This window comes from Phaseolus vulgaris, chromosome 1, assembly GCF_000499845.2.
Source record: "Phaseolus vulgaris cultivar G19833 chromosome 1, P. vulgaris v2.0, whole genome shotgun sequence".
NCBI classification, from domain to species: domain Eukaryota; kingdom Viridiplantae; phylum Streptophyta; class Magnoliopsida; order Fabales; family Fabaceae; genus Phaseolus; species Phaseolus vulgaris.
Genome location: NC_023759.2, coordinates 43,136,638 through 43,163,702, shown reverse-complemented (window position 1 = coordinate 43,163,702; position 27,065 = coordinate 43,136,638). Strand labels below are relative to the sequence as shown.

At 34.1% G+C, this 27,065-nt stretch overlaps 1 protein-coding gene and 1 long non-coding RNA gene across 3 annotated transcripts; one reads left to right on the top strand and one right to left on the bottom strand.

The window, feature by feature from the left end:
* Positions 1-1,816: 1,816 nt before the first annotated feature.
* Positions 1,817-14,414, bottom strand: LOC137814427 (uncharacterized). The gene is made up of 2 exons (XR_011081646.1): positions 14,111-14,414; positions 1,817-5,905 (listed from the first exon to the last, which is right to left on the bottom strand). It is a non-coding gene; the product is annotated as an uncharacterized lncRNA (long non-coding RNA).
* Positions 14,415-14,943: 529 nt separating this feature from the next.
* On the top strand, positions 14,944-26,662 carry LOC137814425 (probable DNA helicase MCM8). Of its 2 annotated transcripts, XM_068617162.1 has the most exons (17): positions 14,947-15,211; positions 15,869-16,009; positions 16,103-16,220; positions 16,345-16,567; positions 16,690-16,853; positions 17,777-18,040; positions 18,582-18,677; positions 19,113-19,265; positions 19,800-19,870; positions 19,941-20,059; positions 20,358-20,487; positions 21,619-21,670; positions 21,775-21,958; positions 23,719-23,893; positions 25,401-25,571; positions 25,653-25,766; positions 26,160-26,662. In XM_068617162.1, exons 1-17 carry the CDS (start codon positions 15,020-15,022, stop codon positions 26,208-26,210), a joined length of 2,418 nt encoding a protein of 805 aa, XP_068473263.1. In that variant the 5' UTR covers positions 14,947-15,019; the 3' UTR covers positions 26,211-26,662. The 2 variants fall into 2 exon arrangements, with proteins under 2 accessions (XP_068473265.1, XP_068473263.1); XM_068617164.1 differs by lacking the exons at positions 25,401-25,571; positions 25,653-25,766; positions 26,160-26,662 and adding an exon at positions 22,993-23,126 and having other exon boundaries at positions 14,944-15,211; positions 23,719-23,882.
* The last annotated feature ends 403 nt before the right edge of the window (positions 26,663-27,065 follow it).

Sequence of the window (27,065 nt, the reverse complement as noted above, 5' to 3'; positions counted from 1 at the left end):
AAAAAATTAAACACATAATAATAATAATAAATATAAATATATAAAAATAATAAAGTCATAAAATAAAAACTAAACAGTAAACATAATAATAAAAACAGTAAACACGTAATAATTAAAAAAACATATTTAGAAAAATTAAAAACAAAAACACATAAAAAAAAATAAACTAAACAATAAACACATATAAAATAATAAATATATTTATTAAAAATAAAGACAATAAACATATATAAAAAAATTATAGAAAATCAAAATCAATACGTTTGTCACACATCGAGAATCGATTATTGTTCTCACATTAAAAGTTATAAAATCAATTTTCTCAAATCATCCTGCACCCAAAAAAATTGAAAATCGATTTTACAACATTTTGATAAATTTGAAAATCTATTATGCACCATTTCAAAAAATACAAAAAATATTTTACATCATTTTGGAAAATTCAAAAATCAATTCTGCTTGTGTAAAACAAGCACCATAATCAATTTTGTTATTTATGTGAAAATTTTAAATAATTCTCAACATACAGAAAAATTGATTATGTTAAAAAAAATTAAGATAGACTCATTGTATAAAGGGGTTTTACCTTCTTTCATTGTTCTTTCTCAAACACAAAAGAAATTAACAACTCTAACAACAAACCAATTCCCACTTTCACTCGTTATGGACATAAGAGCTCTCACAATACAAACTTCAAAACAATGCATAAATCTCACAAACCTAACTTTATTTATATACTGACTACAACTCTTCAAAAAGGTGTTAAAGATCCTCTTTTTTACCATTGTTAACACTCTGACCACCGTAAGCAAGAAACCTCATTAAAAAATGCTTGCACAACTGTCCACACTGTCTTTAATATACTTAGAAATGATGGAAGGGTATGAAAGTAAAATTGCATTGTGTGTGTTTTGCCAATGTGTAATTAGTGCAAATTTTCTCACTTTTGTGAAAAATAAAAAAACACCCCACCCCACTCCCGCATTCGCTTCAACACCTTCAAACACATTGAACCAAACACACACTTCACCCGCTCATCCCTCCCTCCTCTTTTATATGGTACCCAAAAACAAACAAATTATTAGTGTATACCCATACCATGCTAAGTTTTACTAGGGTTCTTCTTAAAGTATCCATAATTTATTTTTACAACACCTCTACAACTTCTATAGAAAAGTCCAAATTGTTTATCGATAGAAATAATTTTGGATTACATAACTTCTTAATGTTTTATTAACTCTGTAATTCATAAATAAAAAATATATTTTGAATTATACAATTAAAAAATGTATTATATATTAATATTAATACCTTTTTAGATTACACAACGTATTGATATGGTATAATTTTAATTTATAAAATTTATAAATTACATGGGTTATAATTTGGGTTTAAGTAATTTAAAATATATTTATAAATTTAAAAATAAATTATTCATTAAATAATCTGAAATACATTTATATATATGAAAATCTATTTTATGTTACATTATTTATAATACTTTCTTTTGAATTATTGAATTCAAAATCTATTTTTAAATTTGAATGATAATTTGAAATAAGTGCATTATATCATTTGGGACATGTATCATGTCATTTCTCACCATTGTTCTTGCACGTTTTATTTAAAAAAAATTATAGTACTGCATGTGTTGGTGATTGGTGATTTTCAGTAGTGGTGGAGGCAAAGTTTAGTTTCGCCGAAGTCGGTGAAGGTAGTGGTGGTGTTTAGAAGCTTAGATTAGTTGATCAAGGTACAAATCAATGATTAAATATGGATTTTGGGGTTAAATGGCGAGAGATAATTTTTTTGTAAATCATCTTTCGAAAAAACTTTGCAAGTATATGATTATAGTGCATTCTGAAATTGGGAATCCAGAGTTAAATTGGGAAATGAGAAATTCATTCTAAAAATGTAATTCCATAATGGAAATAATAACCCATTGAAAAGAGATTCTAGTAAACAACTTTTGTTTTCTATAATCCCTTTATTGAAAGTTATTATTCATGTTATGGATTTGCCTTTTCATAATGGATTTCCTCACATGCATCCTAAATTCCATTATGGAATCAAATTTCAAAATTGAAAATAATCCACAAACTCACCTTTTTATCTTCCTTGACGAAAGCAACCACCAAACATTGATTAAGCATTGAACAAAAATTGCAAATGGACCTAACAAGCACTAACCACACTCACACCTCCCACAAAACACTCAAAATGGTACAAAAAAAAGTGGGAAGGGGGAAGAGACATGATGGAAGAGGCCCCAACACCAATCCATTGAAAGACCACCAAAATGGCAAACTGAGTCAACCACTAGAGTTATGGTCAAAAAGGGGTCAAGAGGACGCATTCTACATGTCATAAACTTTAGTGTAGATTAGATTTTAATTTCTTGTCAAAATTAGATTAGGAATTTTATTTGTAATTTTTGCTTAGATGAAATTTGGCACCTAAAAACCAACCTTGGTTAAATTAGGATTTATAAAACACCTAATTTTAACCAAGGCACATTTTCCACATATTTCATATTTAACATGTGCTAAATATTTTCCATCACATGTTAAATATGCTACATGTGCTCCATGTGCTAAGTGTAAAAATTGGCGCCACTTTCAAAGTTCTTTTCATTTGAAATTTCCTCCAATTCTCTTTTCATATTCAGCTCACTCTTGCTATATATAAAGGAGCTTGGGTCATGTAAATTCAAGATTAATTCATTAGTGAAATGCTGCCAATTTTGTGCCATTCTCACTCTTTGTAGATCCCTCTTCTTCTTTTTCAAACAACCCCTCACTTGACTTTTCTATTTCTTTCTTCTTCTTTTTTCTCATTTTCTTCACTCTCACTAGTTTCTTTTTCTTGGCTAATATTGTTAGCATTGTTCCTTAAGATCATAGATCTTTCATTGGAACAATGAGATGCTAATTGACTCTTACCAAGATGCTCTAAACATTTAATTATTCTAGCTTGAGTGTGTGAGATATGCTCGGATAGGTTTTGGGAAAGTTTTAGAGATGTTTCTTTTATATGTTCTTCCCCTATTTGGAACTCATCCTTGTCATAAGATACAAAGTATGAACTTTGTTTTTGACTTGATTGTTTTCTTAAAATTTGTTTTTCAACTTTAATGCTAAGTTGAATCAAGTCATTTAAATCTCTATAAGGTAAAAGTTCAACTATGTTTCTTATCTCAAGTTTGAGACCACTTAAAAACCTAGCTATGGTGGTATGGTTGTCTTCGTTAATCCCTGCCCTTTTTATATATAGCACCATTTTTTGCCAATATTCTTCTACACTTAGATTCTTTTGATGAAGTCCTTGGAGTTTGTCCATTGACTTCCTATTGTAGTATGAGGGAATATGGCGACATCTCAAGGCTCCCCTAAGGTCATTCCAATACGTAATGGGAGGGTCCTTGTGGAGATGTCTCTCTCTTTTTAGGGCAATCCACCAATTCATAGCATTTCCTTGAAAACTTAAGGTGGCTAAGGGTACCTTTCTTTCCTCACTTACTTTATGGCAAGCAAACAATTGTTCTACCTTCATTTCCCAATCTAGATAGGTTTCTACATTTTCTTTCCCATGGAAATAAGGTAGATCTACCCTAACCTCCTTAGTGTTTTCTTTTCTTTCTTTTTCTAGCTCTCCTAGGGGGTGGTTGATAATATTCATTTATCCTAAGACTTTCTTCCGCAAAAGATTCATGATTGTGAGAACTAGATGCATGTGAACAAATTTTTTTAGATTTTTTAGAGCTTTCATCCTTTTCTTTAGCCATTTTCAACTCTTTGATTTGTACCTCATGTTCCAATTGTTTATATGAGAATGATTGAAAGTCCTTGGCTAATTGTTTTAAAAGAGTTTTAATGGACTTTATATCACTTTCACTAGATTTAGAATAGTGAGTTGACATGACTAAAGCTTTGTGTTTAAAAGTATTTTACCTCAAGAAAGAAAAGGAAAGTAATGAAGGTAGTTTTCCAGGAAAGAGAGGTGGATCACTAGGATCTCTTAAGTACCAAGTCTTTCCTTGCCAAAACCCATCCCTCAAGACTTCACACAATTCTTTTTCTAAGTAATTTACTTAGATCACAATTAGGAATGAAAAGTCAATTTTTATGCAAAGGAAAACAATGCAAATCAAGTAATTAAAGTAAAGCAATTAACTAAGCACAAATTAAAGATTGCTGACTACAAAGCTTTAAACTAGACGATTCCTAAGGTGAGGCTTCTAGACACTTGGAGCCATTGAAGACACACTCACCGTCTACACGCAATTAATCCACTAATTAATCAAGGTTGAATGTAATTACAACTCAAAGAAATACAAAGAAATTGTATTACACAAAATAAAATTCAGATTTCCTAAACTATGCACTCCTTGGCTTATGGTTGATCTTCCTTGATGTGTTCTACAATGTGTATGTATTTGTATTTATATTTGCTGCAACTCCTTAACCTCTTATGGTTAGCCAATTAAAATCTTCAAAACAATAACTTCTAAGTAGGGATGGACTCACCACAAGGTTAATTTCCACTTAACAAGCACCAATTTGAATTTTGTTCATAAACAATTTAGAGGTCAAGAAATGAAAGCAAAGAACAATTCAAATTTAAAAATAGGACAACAGCAAATGGATTTGATTTATATGACACAACTAGAAGGAGTATTGAATAATATTGGACAAGTAATAAAAATAGGCACTCAACAAAAGGTAGCACACAAATCGAACATAGAGAATGACACTAGAATTGATTAGAAAAGCCAAAACAGTACTACTGGAAATTTTAGGTCCAAAAAGTGTGACTTATAAAATTTATGCTGAGCTGGCTATTTGAAATTTGATTCTGAAATTTGAACCACAAACAATTCAAGGTCTTAGCAAACTTTTGGCGCTGGAATCACACCAAAATTATGCACCAAATAATTGTGATAAATTTTTCAAAATTCTTGTCCAATTACCGTTTCTTTTGGCGCTAGGATGCACATTTTTTTTTTCTGTTTTGCCTTTTGATCTGATTCTTTTTTTTTCTGTTTTTCTAATACATCAATCTGTATAGATTCAGATTTCCAAAAATTTTCTTTAACGTATTTTAATTTCATAACAAAAAACAGCCAGTACAGAATTTGAAAAACAGAGTATTCCTAATTCTGGAATTAAAAACAGATTGAAGAAACTTAAAAAACACAATGGAGTGGATGTATATGAATTTATATGGATCTAACACACAAATATGAACTCAAACTAAAAAGAAAAATGCACCAAAGGATCAACAAACACAAAATTATAAATCTGGACTCAAATCAAGTCAAGAAACCAAAATTATCAACAAAATCAGCACTACATGGAATTGATGACAAATTAGGAGAAACATGACTTGACAAAACACAATTGGATTCAAAAATCAAAATGACTCAAATGAACACAATATGAACCAATTAAAATTGCAATAAAGACTCAAACAAACTAAAAACAAAACAACAACACAATTCTATATAGATTCCTACACCAATGTGAAAATTAGAAGCTCGAGAACAATTTGAACACAATGCACCGATTGAATTTCTTCAAACAACACCTAAATCAAATTAAAATGCAAAAAACAGCAAGAAATTATGGAGAAATGAAGAACAACACAGAAACAAGAAGGAAACACAAATTAAAATGAAAGAAGACACTTAACTCTTGTAGAACCATAGCTCATGATACCAAATGATGAATTTGTGTCTTCTTCTTTGCGGTTTTTTAGTGAATTTGCGGAAGCTCCATGGATTGATGGTGGAACAAGGATCTCACGTAGAGAGTTGGACTCCTTGAAGGTGCATGCTAAGTATGAAGAGTGAGTGGTGAGGCCATCTCACTTGGAAGGTGACGGTTGGAAGATTAAGAGCCTAATCCTAATAGGTTTTAGGCAAAGAGTGAGAATGGCACAAAATTGGCAGTATTTCACTAATGAATTAATCTTGAATTTACATGACCCAAGCTCCTCTATATATAGCAAGAGTGGGCTGAATATGAAAAGAGAATTGGAGGGAATTTCAAATGAAAAGAACTTTGAAAGTGGCGCCCATTTTTACACTTAGCACATGGAGCACATGTAGCATATTTAACATGTGATGGAAAACATTTAGCACATGTTAAATATGAAATTTGTGGAAAATGTGCCTTGGTTAAACATAACCGGCCTTGGTTAAAATTAGGTGTTTTAGAAATCCTAATTTAACCAAGGTTGGTTTTTAGGTGCCAAATTTCATCTAAGTAAAAAATACAAATAAAATTCCTAATCTAATTTTGACAAGAAATTAAAATCTAATCTACATTAGAGTTTATGACATGTAGAATGCGTCCTCTTGACCCCTCTTTGACCATAACTCTAGTGGTTGCTTCAGTTTTCCATTTTGGTGGCCTTTCAATGGATTGGTGTTGGGGCCTCTTCCATTAAGACAAATGCCTAAATCTACTTAATAAACAACTAAGAACATTTTTATCATTTCACGTTACTGGTACAGTGTATGTCAGAGAACAATATAGTGGGGGAAGAACACGCCTATAGAAAGAAAAGTTGTTAGTATTAGAAGCCCAAAATATTCTATTTTGTTTTAGGCTTTTGACACGTATTTAGGGTATTTCTTCTTGCACATCATCATTCTTCTTCACACGCCCCATCAAAAACATGAAATGACGAAAATGATTATGGAGGTTTTTTTCTCTTCCTATCATAGGAAATAACTGCATTATGGTATAATCAATTTGGAATTAATTTTTTCACTTTCAAAAAATAACTTTCCATTTCAGAGCATCCCATTTTGGAATGTGTTTTTTCTTACAGATTTCCAATTCCAAATTTGATTTTCCCATTCCAAAGTAACAATTTCAGAACTCATTCCTGTTGAACCAAGTGGTGTTCAAGCTTTGAAAAATTCAAACCCTTTGAAGGATGTTGAAGCCTTTGTTGTGCTTGGTGTTGCTGTGCTGGTTTAGCTTAGTTCTGGGGTAGTTTATATGTTGTAATCCACCCTTTGATTGAATCTAAAGCATTAGCAATCTCAATCTTTGTGAAAGTAAAATGTTTTCAAACTAAGTTAAAACAACCGATTGGTTTGTCGAAACAACCGATTGTTTATACTTAGGTGTTTTGAGAAAAAGATTGAAAACTGTTTTTAAAATGGTTGAACTGTTAAGTACCAAAACAACCAATTGATTCGAGGAAACAACCGATTGTTTGTTTTGGGACCATACAGAAAAACTGTTTTAGCTTTGACCGAGCTTTAAATGTTTTAACTGCTTACGCTCCAGTCATTAAATGCTTTGACCAATCTTTTAATGCAATTTAAGAGTTTGTTAAGATTTGATAACAAACTACATCTTTGAATATATTCAGAAAAACAGATTTGACAATTAATCTTTGACAAGTTTTGCAAAGAGTTTTTGAGTTTTTCAAAAAGCTAAGATTGCTAAGAGTGTGTGATTGATCAAAGTTGTGGAATAGGATTATGCTTGTATTGATTTCAGATTATCTTTTATAACAAGTGTAATCCTTGTATTCTCTGTGAAACAAGTTTCGTTTCTGTGTTTGCTAAGATTGGCTGTGTATTCTTGAGGGGATCAAGATCAACAATCTTGGTGTAGGTGTGTTGGCCAAGGAGAGTGTGTTTCTTGAGGTGTTCAAGGTCATTCTCTTGGTTGTTGTGTAAGTGATCAAGGTGTGGTTGCTTAGTGGATTTCCTCAGGGTTTCTGAGAAGACTGGATGTAGCTTTGGGTTTGGAGTAAAGCAGTATAAACAACTGTGTACAATCTCTCTATCTCTAACTCTTTAAATTCAGTTTTATTTGTTGTTTGCTGGTATAAACAACCGATTGTTTTTCTGGTACTGCAGCTTTTGCTTGCTGTTTTGGCGAACTGAATTTTTGAATCAATGGTTTCCTAAGATAAATTCATTCTTGTTTTAAAAGTTTACGAAAATCCTCTTTAAACAATTCACCCCCTCTAGCTTAAAGCCATCTATTCTAACAATTAACATCAAGAGCTTGGTTCTTGAAAGTTATTCAAGTTGATCCTAAAAATCTTTTTTAATGGCTGATAGACTACCTTTGGGGAAGGTGCTTCAATTAACAGACCACCTTTGTTTTGTGGTCTGAATTACCAGTTTTGGAAAGTAAGAATGAAAATATTTATGAAATCTCTTGACAAAGGAATTTGGGATGCAATTGAAAATGGTCCTTTTGTTCCAAAGTTTGAAAAGGATGGATCTGTCATTGAGAAACCATGGTCTCAATGGACTGATGCAGAAAGCAAAAAGGTCAAGTTCGATTGCATTGCCAAAAATATTATAACCTCTGCTTTAAATTCTGATGAGTTTTTCAGGGTCTCGCAATGCAAATCATCAAAAGAAATGTGGGACACCTTGGAAGTCACTAATGAAGGAACAAATGAGGTGAAAAGAGCTAGAAAGCATGCTCTTATCTAAGAGTATGAGATGTTTAGAATGCTTAAAGGAGAAACAATTGCTGAGGTGTAGAAAAGATTCACGCACATCATCAATCACCTTATGAGCCTTGACAAGACTTTTGATAAAGAAGAGCTGAACATCAAGATCTTGAAATGTCTTGATAGAGCATGGCAACCAAAGGTAACTGCTATTTCCGAATCTAAAGATCTAACATCATTAAGTGTTGCTTCTTTGTTTGGAAAGCTTAGGGAACATGAGTTAGAGATGAATAGACTCAATGTTCAAGAGAGTGAAGATAAGCACACAAGGAGCATAAAAGCATCCAAGCACAAGGAAAAGCAAGATTCCAGTGATGATAGTGATGAGGAAAACCTTAGCTTGCTGTCAAGAAAGTTCAGCAAATTCCTAAAGAGAAACCGCAACAAAGACAACAACAAAGACAACAACAAAGATATGTATGGAAACAAGAAATCCAATGATTTTAATTCAAATAACTATACTTGTTTTGGTTGTGGTGAGCAAGGTCATATAAAGGCAGATTGTCCAAACAAGAGCAAAGAGAAAAAATCTAGCTACAAGGAGAAGAAAGGCAAGACAAAAAGAGCCTACATAGCTTGGGATGAAAATGAGGTGTCATCATCAAGTTCTTCATCAAGTGAAGAGGAGAAAGCAAACATATGCTTGGTAGCTAAAAATGATGATGAATCTTGCAGCTCAAGTGAGGTAAGTTCATGTGCTTCCTTAAATGAACAAAATTACAGTGAATTACTTGAAGCTTTTCAAGAAACACATGATGAAGCTAATAGATTGGTTCTTTCAAACAACCGATTGAAAGATCTTAACAGTTGGCTTGAAAAGAGAGTTAAATCACTTGAAGAAGATCTGGAAAAAGCAAAAAGTGATTTTGAAAAATTGGAAAACCATTTAAAAAATGCTTCTTGCAAGTGTGATACTCCTATTTGTGGAAATTGTGAAAATCTTGAGAAAAAGGTTCACTATCTTGTTGAAACTGTGGACAAGCTTTCAAAAGGGAAATCTAAGTTTGAGAATGTCTTGGCATCTCAAAGCTGTGTTTTTGGAAAGCTTGGTTTAGGCTTTAATCCACAGAACAAGCAATATGAGTTTTCAAAAAGTTTTTCAAGAAAATCAGAAAAACAACCGATTGTTAAGACGAAACAACCGATTGTTACATGCTTTTACTGCATGAAGAAAGGCCACTCTGTTAGGTTTTGTAAAATAAGGAGATATTTTGTTCCAAGAGGTTTTATGAAATGGACTCCTAAGGGATGTGAAGTTTCTAACTGCAAAGAAAAGTCAAACGGACCCAAATTTGTAAGGGGACCAAATCTTGCTACTTGAAATCTTTTATGCAGGAAAAATAAAGAAAAAGGAGGGACTGAGTCATCTGATCAGGTTCTTGAAGAGAAAGACCGTCATTGAAGTTGAATCAATGATATGCAAAGGACCTCTATAGTGAAAAGAGGCTTCTTGATCATAAAGCACATGGCTCATTGAAGAATTAAAATAAGGATAAGACTTTCCTTTATTTATTCTTAATTTCTGTTTCAAAGTGCTTTCACATGGTTAAACAATATTTTTATTATGCACAATGTTATCTGCTTTGAAATCCTTCTGCTCATGGTTAAAATTCAAAAACAGTTTTAACTGCTGGAGAAAAACAACCGATTGTTTTGGGTCTGACAGCATTATGAAGAAATTGTTTTAATTGCTAGTTTAAATTTCTATCCGTTGCAGATCAATTTAAAGAAAGAATCTTGGTCAAAGAATCTGTGTTGAATGTTGAACATGTTCAGAAAGAAGTTACAACAGTCATAAAGGAGAATATCCCAAAATCTTGGAATTCAAGAGCCTTAATGACTAGTCAAAGATCACATGCGAAGACCATGTGATTCTCAGCTTTTTCTGACATTTTCTGTGCAGAGCATAGTCAAGTCCTCTCTCTGAAAATCAAGTACCCACTGAATAAAATTAAATGCTAATTGATTCTTTTTCTGCTATAAAATCTGGTGCAGCTGATCTCTTCAACAAAGAACAACCAATTGCAACATCTCTTGCAAAAATCTGTGAAGTGAGCTTCTCTCTGTTTTCGTCTCTGCCATCATGGAATCAACTCCTCCCACTTCAAAGAGAGTCAAATCCAGAGCTGTAAGGTCTGGAGGAAGGCTAGAAGGCTGGTTTTCTGGAGACAATGATCTAATTGAGAAGTATAGGTATGAAACAAGTATCAAAAAGATAAACAACCCCAAGGTTGTATGCTTTGATTGGCTGAAAAGTCAAAAACTTGATAATGTGAGAAGATTGCTCAAGGATCAATCTCTCAGAAGGTTCCTAGAGATGAAGGGAAACATATATCCAGATTTGGTGAGGGTGTTCTACACAAACCTAAAGTTTGAGGGAAACAATCTAGTTTCTCATGTGAAGGGTGTAGAAATGGAGATAACTCATGAAGTATGGACTGCTGTTGCTGGTCTCAAGTTCTCTGGTATTTGAATCAACAAGGGAAACCTTGGAGTGGTAGAAGATTTTAACAAAATCCAATTCTACAAGAGTTGCTTGAAGAATAAACATGCTCAAGTAAGTACATGCTCGGTTGGAGGTCTAAAGCTTGATGAGAGATTGCTTGCTCTCATTGTAACTTGGATTCTAACTCCAAGGGGGAGTAATCATTCTGTGCTAACTGAAGAAGATCTGGTATATATCTTCTGCATCACCAAGAAAATCAAAATCAATTGGATCCATATCATCAAAGAACACATGCGAAAAGCCATGAGGTTAGGTGATTATCATTATCCATATGCTATTTTGGTATCTAAATTTCTACTTTATTTTGAAGTTAACCTTGAAGATGAAACTTCTGAGTTGGTCAAGTCAACTCAAGAGTTGAACAATGGATCACTCAGCAAAATGGGTTTTACAAAAGTAGGTGGAAAATGGATAAGCAAGGATGGTAATCATGGTGCCTCATCTAGTGGTGCTGCTAATCTTGAACAAGATGAACCTGCTGATATGGATGTTCAACATGAAGATCCACCTGAAGATTATCAAGATGTTGGACCTAGTGCTGGTGCTAGAGATCAAGAAGATGGAATGCCAACCATGTCTTCTTTTGAAAGATACATGATCAATAGGCTTGATACTTTTGGGGAGAATCAAAGGAATCTTCATGATCTGTGTGTTAGCAACTTCCAGAACATTGATAACAGATTCAACAACATGGATGCAAGGTTCATGACTCTGGATGAACAGATTGAAGCTGTTCAAAATCAAATCTTTGATCTTCAGTTTGCTGATGAAGAAGAATGAAGGAAAAACAATCGATTGGTTATCGGAACAATCGATTGTTCTGTTTTTATCTGGTTTTTAAATTTCTTTCCTTCTGCTGTTACTGCTTTAATTCTGATGTAATCAAAACAATATCTTATTTTATCTCTTCTCTTTGTCTATTTGTGAAGACAAATAGGGGGAGATATATGTTGTGTTTCTGCTATGTTTAAGTTTTGTTAAAACAGTTTGGGATGAGTAATATTTCCTGATATTTAGTTTTGAAGTTTATTACTGTTTATCTGTGCTAACCAAATATCAGAAGTTCTATGCTTTGTTCAAAACTGTATCTTGCAGGAACTGCTTCAGATTTAATCAGGTACAGCACAAGCATAAGAGATTTGTCTTCATCAAATAGGGGGAGATTGTTGAACCAAGTGGTGCTCAAGCTTTGAAGAATCCAAACCCTTTGAAGGATGTTGAAGCCTTTGTTGTGCTTGGTGTTGCTGTGCTGGTTTAGCTTAGTTCTGGGGTAGTTTATATGTTGTAATCCACCCTTTGATTAAATCTAAAGCATTAGCAATCTCAATCTTTGTGAAAGTAAAATGTTTTCAAACTAAGTTAAAACAACCGATTGGTTTGTCGAAACAACCGATTGTTTATACTTAGGTGTTTTGAGAAAAAGATTGAAAACTGTTTTTAAAATGGTTGAACTGTTAAGTACCAAAACAACCGATTGATTCGAGGAAACAACCGATTGTTTGTTTTGGGACCATAACAGAAAAACTATTTTAGCTTTGACTGAGCATTAAATGTTTTAACTGCTTACGCTCTAGTCATGAAATGCTTTGACCAATCTTTTAATGCAATTTAAGAGTTTGTTAAGATTTGATAACAAACTACATCTTTGAATATATTCAGAAAAACAGATTTGACAATTAATCTTTGGCAAGTTTTGCAAAGAGTTTTTGAGTTTTTCAAAGAGTTAAGATTGCTAAGAGTGTGTGATTGATCAAAGTTGTGGAATAGGATTCTGCTTGTATTGATTTCAGATTATCTTTTGTAACAAGTGTAATCCTTGTATTCTCTGTGAAACAAGTTTCGTTTCTGTGTTTGCTAAGATTGACTGTGTGTTCTTGAGGGGATCAAGATCAGCAATCTTGGTGTAGGTGTGTTGGCCAAGGAGAGTGTGTTTCTTGAGGTGTTCAAGGTCATTCTCTTGGTTGTTGTGTAAGTGATCAAGGTGTGGTTGCTTAGTGGATTTCCTCAGGGTTTCTGAGAAGACTGGATGTAGCTTTGGGTTTGGAGTAAAGCAGTATAAACAACTGTGTACAATCTCTCTATCTCTAACTCTTTAAATTCAGTTTTATTTGTTGTTTGCTGGTATAAATAACCGATTGTTTTTCTGGTACTGCAGCTTTTGCTTGCGGTTTTGGCGAACTGAATTTTTGAATCAATGGTTTCCTAAGATAAATTCATTCTTGTTTTAAAAGTTTACGAAAATCCTCTTTAAACAATTCACCCCCTCTAGTTTAAAGCCATCTATTCTAACAATTCCCACAACCCATTTTTTGGAAACATCCACGCCAGCATACCCAACCCAAAACAATACAACACACATATTTTTTTTTTTACCTTAAACCACCAACGAAGTCTATTAAACACACCAATAGATAGGGTGAGAATGTGGGGTGGGTCCAGATAACCCACAACATATGCGGGCCAAGGACGGGACAGGCCAATCCACAATTTGATCCTTATGTGTTTTAAAATGTATCTAAAATTGTCATTCATGTTAAGTTGCATCAAATTGCGTCAACTGGTGCTTATGTGATAGAGAGAAATGCGATTAGGTTTAGTGTGAGGTCTGAGGTGTCAAGTGACGTGGATGACATATTAGTTTAGTAAAAAATGAATTGGGGGTTAGGGTTTCTAAAATTTGAATTAAGGTTTACAAATTTTAATTGTAAACCGAGTTGAGGGAATGTTGCAACCATATACTGCAACAATTTTGGTTTTAGCAATTTATCCTAAACTTCAAAAAACGAAATTAGCAATTTTACCCCGTGCAAGTATCCTCCTCTAGAACAATCCTGTCCCATAAATTGTCAAACACTAAACATTGGCACATCTTCTAACCAGTCAAGGTTCAAACCTTGACTCACCGCGTTTTACAGGATAGCCATTATGATAAACCCAACCTCGTTAATTAATTAGCATGGTTTACGAACAATCATAAAAAAGATCCAAACTTCAATGAACAAACGAATAAAAAAGTGACCTTTTTGATGTTTAGAGCGAATAAGGGAATACCCATTCAGCTATTAGCAATTATGAATGAAAAAAAAGCAAAAGGATATGTAAGAAAACCTCTAGGTGAAGCTCAAATGTGGTGGGAGAACTTTTGGTTGCGGTTGGCGAGAGGTTGAAGTGTGGAGGAATGGAGGTGGTGGCCACCGTGGGCATTGGGGCGCCACGAAGTAAGGGAAAATGAGGAGCCTTCATCATCGAATCCAACCAGTCCAACGCATCACCGATTTCAGAATCTGAAGATCACCAATTCAATTTCTAGAAATTCTATCCCCCAATTCATTTTTTCACTAAACTAATCTAACCATCCACGTCACTTGACATCTCAGACCTCATTAAATTTAATCTTACTTCTTTCTGCCTAATAAGCATCAGTTAACGCCGTTTGGTGCCACTTAACAAAAAATACCATTTTTGATACATTTTAAAAAACATAAGGACTAAATTGATTTTTTTTAAAACTACTATACTAAACTGAATACTGCCCCAATATATAAGGACAATTAAGGTAATTATACCTAAAAAATAAAAAAAAAATACTCCTCCAACATTTATTTTCTATATATATTACAAGTGAATTAATATTTTTAATTTTGATGTAATTTTAAATGCGTGCAAAGCTACGAATAATCTCTTAAACAGAACAAACCAAGACAAAACAAGCAAGTCCGCATTGACACTCATACCAACAGTTCCACCGTACCTCTGCCAAACTCAACCTTTGTTGCAACAACATGCACGATCCCACATGCAACCCACACATTGCCATTAAAGCTTCGTTTTGAAAAATAAGAAAGGACAATTTCGGAATTTTGAAAAAGTACGGGGTGCAGGAAGAAGAATGATGGGTGCAGGAAGAAACACCCCGTATTTATTTAGTTTCCCCGCCAAGAAAAAGAAACTTCCTCGCCAAAAGTTTTTGAGGAAAAAAGTAAGCAATCGGCGACGAAGAACGCAATCGGAGACGGGATGCACGGAACACCAGAAGAAGAGACGGTGCAGAGGTTTGGATACGTATCCATGGACCCATTCGGGTTAATGGATATACTCGACCTTTACTTTCCTCAACAACTCTTCACCGCCGAAGAAACCTGGCTCAACCTCACTTCCTCTCTTCTTTCCTTCTTCTCTTCACCTGCAGGAAAAAACCTTGTTTCTCAGGTTTAGCAATCTCTCTTCCGTCTTCAACTCTCCAATTTATTCTCCTCCATGTTATTATTGCGATATATTTGTTCAATCCATTTCCTGCGGCACTGAAGAATTTTAATTTTTAAATAACAGACCTGGATTATGTTTCTGATTTGCGTTTGCTATATTGCATTGTCTAACTGCGGCTTTTGTTGTCATAACAAGCTATGAATGTTTAACGAATATCAGAAGAAGCATCTATTTCTACTGCATTAAAATTGTTTCTTAGTATCTTATGGAAAAGGATGAATAATGTGGAATAATGGAATAAGAATTGAGTTTAATTTCTATGCCCTACTACAATCAACTCAGTATTCACCGTCGTTAAGTTAGTTATGTAAAAGGTAACAAACTTACTATGCATGGCAGTTTATGATTAGACTACAGAGGAAAAGTTCTTTACACTCTCAATGTATGGACTATTTGCTTATAAGGATAAGTTAAACAGTTAAGTTTTCTCTTGTTAAATCAGTGTTTGATAACTTTAATTTGTGAAAACACGGGAAGGAGAAAAACTGACAGAATCATTACTCTTTTAGATTTTAAAGCTTTCTTGGCTCCTAGTGTTGGATACAGTGATATATGTGGCCAAGTGTTTTCCTGGGGATAATTTTTGGGTTATGCTAACAGGTGAAAAATGGTTACGGAAACAATACCTTGTCACTTGACTTTCAGCAGTTCCAACAGATTTATCATGTTGAGGAATTTTATAAGATGTTAGAGGAGAAACCTAAAATTGCTCTCTTATGCATGGATGCTGCTGTACATAAGGTATGCTTGAAGTCATTTCTGTTGTTGCACAAACAAGTGCATGTCTATTGTTGGCCAAGGTTTTATATTTTTTAAATAATAAATTGGAAACAGGTTTTGCTTTCCGAATGGGAGAATGACGATCTGGTGCTTGGTGCAAAGGTAGATATTCGTCTTCATAACTGTCCTAAAACTATGATTGCGCTGAAGAACTTAAAAGCAGCTTACATTGGTATATCATAAAATCATTTTAGTCATTTTTATAATTTTATTTGTTTTGTGTTTGGTTGTCATGGTTGAATTGTATAGGAAAAAGAGTCATTTTGATATTTTCTAATCTTTTGGTAATTTTACAGACAAACTGGTCTCAGTTCGTGGTACGGTTGTGAAAGTCAGCACTGTCAGGCCACTGGTGGTGCAAATGTGTTTTGAATGCTGTAAATGTAGACAAGCAATTTCACGTATGTTTCCTGATGGAAAATATTCTCCACCATCAACTTGCAATTTGAATGGCTGCAAGAGCAAAATCTTTAATCCGTTGCGATCTACTGCTCAAACTATTGATTTTCAAAAAATAAGGTGATTCTGGTGCTTGATTCATTATCTCTATTCTTTCACATACACTTGACACCCCTTTCCCCTTAGTCATTGTTAGAGCTTCAGTCCTTTAAAACTCTTTTTTAATGCACCTGCCGCAATAGAGTTCAAGAATTATTAAAACCTGAAGACCATGAAGAAGGACGAGTGCCTCGAACAGTGGAATGTGAGCTTACCCAAGATCTTGTTGATGCATGCATACCTGGAGATGTGGTTACTGTTACTGGAATTATAAGAGGAATTAACAGTTACATGGATATTGGAGGAGGTATGCCTAAACCTAAGCCTGCATGTTTTTAGTATCCACCATTTACGGTTCCCTGTTTTAACACTTGCTTAGATGTTGAAGACAAAACAAATGTAAGTTTGTGAGCATAGATAACTAAACTTTGAAAATTTTACTTGAATATCTGTCTAATACTGTTTAATATGTATTTTTTAAAATTTATGTGTTCGGTGTTCACTGGTATTTCAATTTTTTTATGTGCAAATTCATGAACCCAAGTGTTATGTTTGACCAATATATGACCTGGAAATCTGACGATGATAATAAAATACTGTCAGAGATGAAGTCTTGAAACACCACTAATCACACTGTGTTAGCATCACATCTGTATATTTTTCCGTATAACACGAGTTTCCTCTTTCTATCTGATGTTGGATCGCCCAATTTTTTGCTTAATTCTTAAAGGCTACCCAACTGCTTTTCTGTCGACAAAACCTGATGCATGAGAAGTATTCTAAACATGTATATCTTCAAAGATTTCAAATTTAAATTCCAAAGAAAATTATTAGTATTATTAGCAATCACTATGTAAAGGTATGTGACATCCATTATTTCTTGACAACCATAATAAAGTAAACTGCTAGATGCTGTGGGAGAAATTCTTACCTTGTTTACAAAAGTTATAAATAATATCAACCTATAACAGACATACTATCACTTGACACAAAGATTTATGTAATCATTTAAATAAAATCATATTGCATTTGTTGTTTATTGGCTAAATTTATACAAATATTATGCTTCCATTGATGCAGGAAGTGGAAAACCTATTGCTTTTGTTGCTATTTTCAGTATTTTGTCTGGCTAAGAGTTATCTCTGCTTTAAACATCTGAATTACTTAACATAAGAAGCAAATTCATCCACTTTCAGGCTATTTGGCTAATGCTTGTTGGTATTTATGTAGGGAAGTCAAAGAACAGAAACCAAGGATTTTACTATCTGTATCTTGAAGCTGTATCCATAAAAAATTCGAAGTCGCAGTCCATGTCTGAGGATCTGCAGGACTCTAATCCCAAAACTAGGCCAGCTGAGCTGTTTGATTTGTTTTCATTTTCTTCAAAGGATTTAGAATTTGTGGTGAAGTTTGCACAGGAACATGGTTCAGATTTATTTCGCCAAATCCTTCAATCCATATGCCCATCCATCTATGGGCATGAGCTTGTTAAAGGTAAATATATCTATACTTGTAGACTAATAATAAAGGAGATACTCCTTTTTCATGTATACATTTTCAGACAGTTTCATCCTATAACTGATTATGAAAATCATCCCTCAATTACAAATAACTCCTCCATGAGAGTTATTTGCATTCCTTGACCATGTTTTATTTTGAACAAAAAAACTCAACCAAATATATGACTCACATCTAATTTTAAAAAATATAGATTGATAGTCATGAGTTTCTGTTTTCTAAATAGTATAACATAATGATAATGTGAAATGTAACCAGTCAATGCTTTCTGTAATTGTTAAGAGTAACCTTGTTGATGTTTCCCATTCAAAAGGTCACAATCTAACCGGCTGAACATATTTTTGTTCTCTTTTATCTTATGAATCCATTGGTTGACATGTGCATTGTTAGAAACTGTTTGGTAAGAATGTCACACATATTTCCGATCCTCCATTTGCATTATTTAGGGAAAATGTTTCAAAATTGGTAATTAAATCACGAATCTAATTCTAATATTACTTTGTTATTATTTTGACAGCTGGGATAACTCTGTCATTATTTGGCGGTGTACGGAAGCATTCAATGGATCAGAACAAGGTTCCTGTGAGGGGAGATATTCACGTCATAATTGTTGGTATGCTTACTGTCAAATTTAGAAAGAATAATATATTTCTTCTATATTTCAATAATGAGGTTAGTGGACCTATAAACACATGAGTCTGCTGGTTATTTTAGAAAATATAGAGAGCTAATTCTAAGGAAACAAATCCCTGTAATTTGGGATTGTTTTTAAATACATAATCCTAGTATTAATAATAAGATACACCTGTAAAAAGTAATAAAATTATAGTAAGGATAAAATAAAAAAAATACATAATGAGTAGCGCAGTTTTGACACTTACCTTCTAAATCTAATCAAAACTTCCGAATCTGTTTCTGCAGAGAAGTTTTTTTTTTGTCAGAAAATGTTTTCATCAGTTTGAAGTTGGAACAATGAATACATATACATGTTAAAAAGTTATGATTGTGATATAACAAACCACTAATATCACAATTTTGATTTTTGTAGGTGATCCTGGTCTGGGTAAGAGCCAGTTGCTACAAGCAGCAGCAGCAGTTTCTCCACGTGGTATCTATGTCTGTGGTAATGCCACAACCAAAGCTGGCCTCACAGTAGCTGTAGTGAAGGATCCTATGACAAGTGACTATGCTTTTGAAGCAGGTATTATGTTCTTAAATCCTTTTTATGATTGTACTCAATCCAACTCTGATCTTCTGGCTCAATGTGTATTTCCCGAATTAGTAGGTTACTTTGGTCATGATAGGTGGGAAGGTTTACTTCTAACAATTGTGTTTTTCTTAGTCATGTTTTATTATTTGGTTCTTCAGGCTGTTCTTTGTTCCGTATTTTAAAATATTTGCTTCTGTATGGTAAATGTGAAATTTGCAATAGGTTGCAATTGTTTCGGGTCTAATTTATCTAGTCATTGATTGGCCAAGCAGTATGGGTTGCTCATTTCATTCTAGGCTAAATGATGACATTGTTTTGTTTTTTGGTGCCTGTTCTGTTTTCTTAAGTTATGCAGAATTAGGTTATTTATCTTAGCTAGTAAGGTGGAAAGAGAGGAATAAGTTTTTTCTCTTGTGCTATCTACGTAAGGAAAGGATATTGTTGGGTATCTAACTGATTTTGCTGCAATCCTTTGTAAAAGATTAGTTTGTATTTTCTGTGAATGATTGTCAGAATTCTTGATAGGTGCTATGGTGCTGGCTGACAGTGGATTGTGCTGTATTGATGAGTTTGATAAAATGTCATCAGAGCATCAGGTTTGTTCTCTGGTTTCTTGTTTCTGTAAATATTTTTAAACTTTGCTGTGAACTTGCGGTGATAATACAGGCTTTACTGGAGGCGATGGAACAACAGTGTGTCTCTATTGCAAAGGCGGGACTAGTAGCAAGTTTATCATCGAGGACTTCTGTCTTAGCTGCTGCAAATCCCGCTGGTGGTCATTATAAGTAACATTTTCTATTTTTGTCTTGTTCTCACAATTTCCTTTATACACCACCTCCTTTAGTCTAAGGATCAGATACACCAATCATGAAGTTAGTAAAATTGGACTAGGGGCTGTCAAATATTAAAACGGGATAGATTCTGATATCATTTTGAAAATTAGGCTAATTCACTTTTAAAATCTAGCTCAAGGGTGAAAGATTGTCCAAGTCATATAAGGAGTATTGAGGTTCATTAATTTGTATTATAATATTTACTATCAAAGTAATGCCAGCCAAGTAAATGCTATATCCCATATTGCAGCCGAGCAAAAACTGTAAATGAAAATTTGAAAATGAGTGCTGCACTCCTGTCTCGTTTTGATTTAATTTTCATACTGCTGGACAAACCTGATGAACTTCTGGACAAGCAACTCTCAGACCACATTATGGCAGTAAGTGAACACTATATTCTTACTTTGTATAGGTACTCGCATGTGCATACATGTTATCAATCATATTCATATTCCATTGATTGTTGATGTATTTGATAAAAGTTTCTGCAATGATTGGATGATGGAGTATAATACTGGGTTTTCAGTAGCAAGTGTTGGTGTTGCAAAAATCCTCCAATCCAATCCACTGTTGTGACTCTATTATGGTTCCACCCAAAAACTGTTATTGTGATGGGCGATGGTTGTCGTTTTAATGGGCATCATGCATTTGTGACTTCTGCCCCAGTCCCAGTGTTCCATTCCCCCACCCCACTTATGTAGAAACTCAAACTTCTCCTTTACATGTTACTTAAAAAAACCACTATTCACATAAGAAAGGACTCCACTCCTCCTCCATCAACATGTGTTCACCTCCTCTTGCATCTTACTGACTATGTTTAACTTGTTTTCATCGGTATTTTGTCATGAAAAATTGAAGCTTTCAGTTAGTATTATGTTTTATTTTATTTGCATACAATTTTTTTTGTACATATTTGATTTATTCCACCTGCTAATTGACTTTAGCTATTTTCCCAGACGCTATTGCAATATGATGATACAGTAAATTTTTGGCACTGTGCGAGTCACTAATGATGGCACATGATGTTTTCTCCAAGCTATAGCTTCTATGTTTCTGCTTATGTGAAGGATATGATTTATCAACTGACTTTCGTTTCTCCATAACTATTCTAGGTTTAACCACCACCCTTGCCATGAATTCTTTATCAAGAATATAGTCTTTCTAAAAGGGAATTAAATTATTAAATAAGTTTAAACTTCAGATGTATTAGAGACATGACATGACATGACTTACAAAAGAACCAATAGAAAAACACATGAAGAGTGATAACAATCTTGGGAAAGGAAATATCATATGCTTCATGCTATACTGAAATCACATTGGATTTCTGCATGCTACATCTTAGTGTTCTTGCTGTAGGACAATCTATCCTCCCACAGTAGACATGTTTTCACTTTTCTACCAATTTCATTCTCCAGTCAATATTTCTGTTCTATTACTTTTCATTTGATCCTGCGTTTGTGTACTGTTCTTTTGGTTCTAAAGGTTAATTTTTCAAATGTATCTCACAGCTTCATGGTGGGAATGGACAACTTTCACCAGCGTTGAAAAAGCGACGTGGAGGTTATTTTACTATCACTCCATTTGGCATTAATTTCAAATATGCTTGAGCATTCTACAATTTGCTAAATCCATATTTACTAACGGTAAATATTGTTCCTAACCAGATTCATCTGATTCCAGAGCTACTGTATCACAGAATCCAGGATATGTAGCAGATCTGGGCGTTAGATCTGGATCCTTAATCTCAAGATTGAGACTTGACCCACTAAGAGACAGTGATTTTATTCCATTACCTGGTCAACTTCTTCGCAAATACATTGCTTATGCGAGGAGTTTTGTCTTTCCTAGGTGATTTGATGTCTTATATTCTTTATGATTATTGTCTAAGTATTCTTGTGTATTAGAGATATGATTAGTTAGGAGTTTATTAGTAGATTTGTTAGGAGAGTAATTAGTTTGTTACCTATATAAAGGCTTTGTATTTGTTTTAAATTTACCTCTTTTATCCATAAATACAAACATCAAATTTTCAGTTGATCACTTTTTTCTCTCCTCTTATCACTCAACCATGAATTTTAACATGGTATCATAGCTATACCACCCACCTTGAAGAGATTTTTTTCTGCTGCCCTGATCACTGTTTGCTCATTTTCCCTCACTATTTTCTTTCAAACCTTAACATTGATCTCTGTCTCCCTCATTTAGTTTCTGAGTCCAAGGTGGTGAAGGCACTTCAATGTCATCTTCCTCGTTTTTTAGCCCTGACATCTGCATGTGGTGGCACCTAAGTCGATATCTATGTCATCTTATTTCAGCCAAATCTTGTTCAAATAATTCAAGTTTATTTACTTTCAAATCAAGATTCGAGTCCAATCAAGTTGATGATTGTAGCAGAAGTTCTTGGTAGCGAAAGACAAAGGAGCATGGAGAACCACACTACTCTGCCTCGTGAATTTATCTCAATCTCACAAATTGGTCAAAGAAGTTCTGTTTTTTCTGGTGAAATCCTTTTTGCAATTCCTGTTGTTCCTTTGCCTCCTGTACGATCTTCATGACTTTTGCCTACGTGACTGGTTTGTGAAGATTAAATTTTCCCTCTGTTTGGAGAGGTTTCAAAGATGTATGTTGTTCAAGTTTTGCGCACCTAGTTTTGACTTGTAGTTGCAACTTTGATTTAGTGGGTTGGATCAGTATTCACTGGTTGGTCTGTTGCTGGAAACTTAGTTTGGTTTGTACTTTTGGTTTTTGTGATACTTCAGTTGTTCTTGGTGCCCCGTAACCGTTTGGTGAGTTTTGCAAGCTAAAATGTTTGTTGTTGTTTTCATATTGATTTTGGAATTATCTCGGTTGATTTCATTACCCCGCACTTATCTCTACTATAGTGCACTGACAAGTGAATCAAGAAATTGCCTATGCTACTGTTTTGGTTCCATCGCTTGCAATTCTGTTTCTAATTCACAGTGGATCCAATTGGTAGAGTCCGTGCTGAACCATTTCCCCATATTGTGCCTGCAAGGTATGGCCGAAAAGTTGTCTTTGAAGACTTAGACTACTATGGTTTATTGGTATATCCTGTTGTAAGCTTCTGCCATGGATTGTTAAGCAGTGGGATTTTTTGTTTGCTTGTGCCTCTATGGTAGTTAAGCATTTGTCCTGTTTGCTTCTGTTAAGTGGTGAAGTCTTGAGTTGTGGCTTCTGCTTAATGGTTAAGCTTTGAGTTGCTGGTGTGGCTTTGATAGCTTTTGCCTTCTATGGTGGTTAAGCTTGGATAGATTCTACCTTTATAAGGTAGTTAAACTTAGGATAAATTTAGCCATTGTATTTCCGACTATTTCTCTGTTTTTCTTTCGATTTGATCTGATATTTGTATTGTTCAGTCAAAGCTGGAAGTATTGTAATTTGTAACACCTACGAGCTTTGGGAGGGATATAAGAGACATGATTAGTTAGGAGTTTGTTGGGGGAGTAATTAGTTTGTTGCCTACAAAAGGCTCTTTCTAATCATTTTGCACTTATCTCTTTATTAATTAGTTTATCACTTTTTTCTCTTCTCTCAACACCGAACCATGAGTTTATTTTCTGCCTCTTCTCTTTTTTGTTTTTTATTAGGATGACGAAGCCAGCTGCAGAAATCTTGCAAAAGTTTTACCTAAAACTGAGGGATCACAATACTTCGGCTGACGGTACTCCTATAACAGCTAGGCAGCTGGAAAGTCTAGTAAGGCTAGCTGAAGCTCGGGCTCGGCTGGACTTGAGAGTAGAAATAACAGCCCAGGATGCAACGGTTAGTTTTCATATGTTAGCATGAATTATATACATAGTATTTCTTTTAGGAATCCTTTTTTATTTCTAACTTCACATCCCTCACGTTTTCAAAAATACCCCTGTAAATGTGGTTGAATACCATTTCAGAATTTGGTCTACAGATATGTAAAATTTTAACATTTTCATAATTTAATTTCCAGAATTACATAAATATATTTCAGATTTGTTTTTACATACTCACAAATGAAATTCTTGAATCATTTAAAACTTTACACTTGAAACTAAATTCTGGAAGTGTTAGCATTTTGTATACTTCTAGCATTCGGCAGAAGTTACTCCCATTTTGTTTTTACATATTTTATATTTTTATACATCGATCAGAACATTCTCATTGTTGTTACTTCCATTTTTTCCCTTGTCCTTTGAAACTCAACATTCACCACTATAAGTATAACCCGATGTATAGAAATACGATAAAACTTACCTTAAACTTGGTGGGTATTTTGTGATCATAAATAATTCTGGACAACCTTCTCCATTTTAGCAATCTCGCTTGTGTTCTGTGTGACATCCTAATTAATTTCCATCATTTTGTACTATTGATCATAGATATTTAAATTTAGAAACTTATAAATCAAATCTCTCGTCAAGCCACATTCCTCTTGAAAAATTGTAACGGATATACTTTATTTTATTTTTCTTCAAGTGAAAATTCCTTGTCTTCAAAGTCTGTCTCCAAAATTCAAGTTTTAAGGCTTCCCATGATTTTTCAATGAAAACTATATCATCTAAAAAATACATGCAATTAGCAATAATATTTTGTATGTCTCTTGCAAGTACATCCAAAAGTAGATTAAACAAGTAAGGAGAAGTCCCTCTAGAAAAATCTTTAGTCTCGTTTCCTGAAATTCTCTGATCAGCAGCAATTAGCTCGCCATACATTCTTGTATAACTTGAATGCAAACTAATGCAAACATCTTTCTTTTTTCGAAATATTTAACAATAAATTTCTTGATACTTTCATAAAAAGATATTTGAATAAAAATTGACAAAATAGAGGGTAAGGGTGTGCTTAGAAGGTATGGCCCTAATATAAATAGCACTAGTCCTGTTTTGGCCTGACTAGTTTAATAAAGTAAAATGCAAGTCCGAAGAATATTTCTGTTTTTATCACAACTTTGAGAGTTGTTATAGAGATGAGAATGTTATTTTTGATGATGGAACACAGGGTAGTACTAGGAATAAATTTACAATAAAGTTGGAGTAACACCAACTATATATGATTTGGGCATACTTAGAGACAAGGCCTATAAAAGTATTTAGAGTTTATCAGATAGTAACCTCGTTATTAGAGGTAGAGAGATTGAAGAAAACTATAGGCAAAACCATTAATTAAAGGATTTAGAGGGATGGCATGTTCACAATAGAACATTACGATATTGTCACAATTGGTGGGGAAAGACTTGGTTGTTTCTTATCGTGAATTTCTCGTGTCTTGATTTGTTGTAACGACAATTGTGGTGCAGGATGTTGTTGAAATCATGAAAGAGTCTCTGTATGATAAATGTGTTGATGAGCATGGAATCGTGGATTTTGGTCGTAGTAGTGGGATGAGTCAACAGAAAGAGGCAAAACGCTTTCTAAATGCACTCAACAAGCAATCGGAATCGGAACAGAAGGATTGCTTTTCAGTATCTGTATGTGCTTTTGTTTTTCACACTGCTGCATTTGCTGTGGATAGTTTATATCCTTAATAAAAGACCCATGTTACTTTTCAGGAAATATACAGTCTGGCAGATAGGATTTCCTTGAAAGTACCTGATATTGACACTTTCATAGAAAATTTAAACAGTGTTGGTTATCTACTCAAAAAAGGACCAAAGACATACCAGGTACCGCATGATGGCATTTTAATTCTGAGGTCTATTGGGGTTTTATTTGAAGCTTTAGTCGTTGTTAGTATGCGTCTTCTTTCTGTTTATTGTGTACTATGATATGAGCCTATTAACTTGCACAAAGAATCTCTTACCAAAATGCCTTCACATTACGTGGAGGTGGAGCAGATATTCGGATTTGGCCTTTTTTAATGTAAAATACATTTTAGAAAGTAGAATGCAAAATTATAACTATTAGTTAAGGATAAGAAAATAAATTTTAACGTCATAATTGATTATACTGCAATTTATAACAATCGTAATCAATGATTTTAAGTTGGTGTTTATCTCCTTTTGAAAAAGCTAAATCCAAAAACTTTTGAGCAAAGCATCCTTTTTGACATTTTGCAGGTATTATCCTCTTCTTATGCACGAAGCCAACCGTTTAAGACAAGGGGTTAAATTGAAGGCGTCATGTTCATTTTCTCCTTACAGTGAAGTTCCCCTGTTCGAGGATTTAGTCTATAGTATAGTTCTGGTCTTTCTAATTCGTAACCTACTAATATTTGTAACTATGACATGTGATATACGGGGACGGTAACTTATCTCCCGTGGTGGAAATTCTGTTCTATCGTAAGTTTGTGGTAGAAAGTGCAAGATTGCGTAACAATGCTACCATTCCATCGTTACATCATTACTAGGAGAGACAAGAAATACAAGAACAGAACACCATTAGGGCATAAGCCGAATCTCTTGTTTCAAATTTTTCTGAATTGTAAAAAGTTTTGTTAAGCGTATAACAGAATGAACTCTAACTGTGTAACTACATGGGTATTCTTATATATACCCTTATACAGTATGTAATACACACTTTTTACTGATATAATATTTGGTATGAATCTTTTCCTCTCTCATATGTGCTTGTTTGACCTAATATGGTATCAAGAACTCTCTTTTTCTTTTCCATCATGTCTTCCGCTACATCTACAGTTTCTTCTTCTTCCTCCTCTTCTTCCCCTTCCTTTCACTTCTTTACCACATCGATCTCTTTGAAACTGTTTGAAGAAATTTTTTTGCTGCGGAAGCAGCAGGTTCTTGCAACCACCGATGGGTTACTTATTTCTCATTTTCTTGATGGATCTCACGTCCCTTCCTCTGTTCTTCCACCTGCCACTAAGGGTTCCTTCCCGTGCGTCAATCCTGAGTTTACTTGGTACAAACAAGATAGTTTGCTTGTGGCTTGGATGTTAGCCTCCATGACCACACCGTTCCTCACCAAGATGGTGGGTCTTCACTCCTCTGTAGAGATTTGGGATG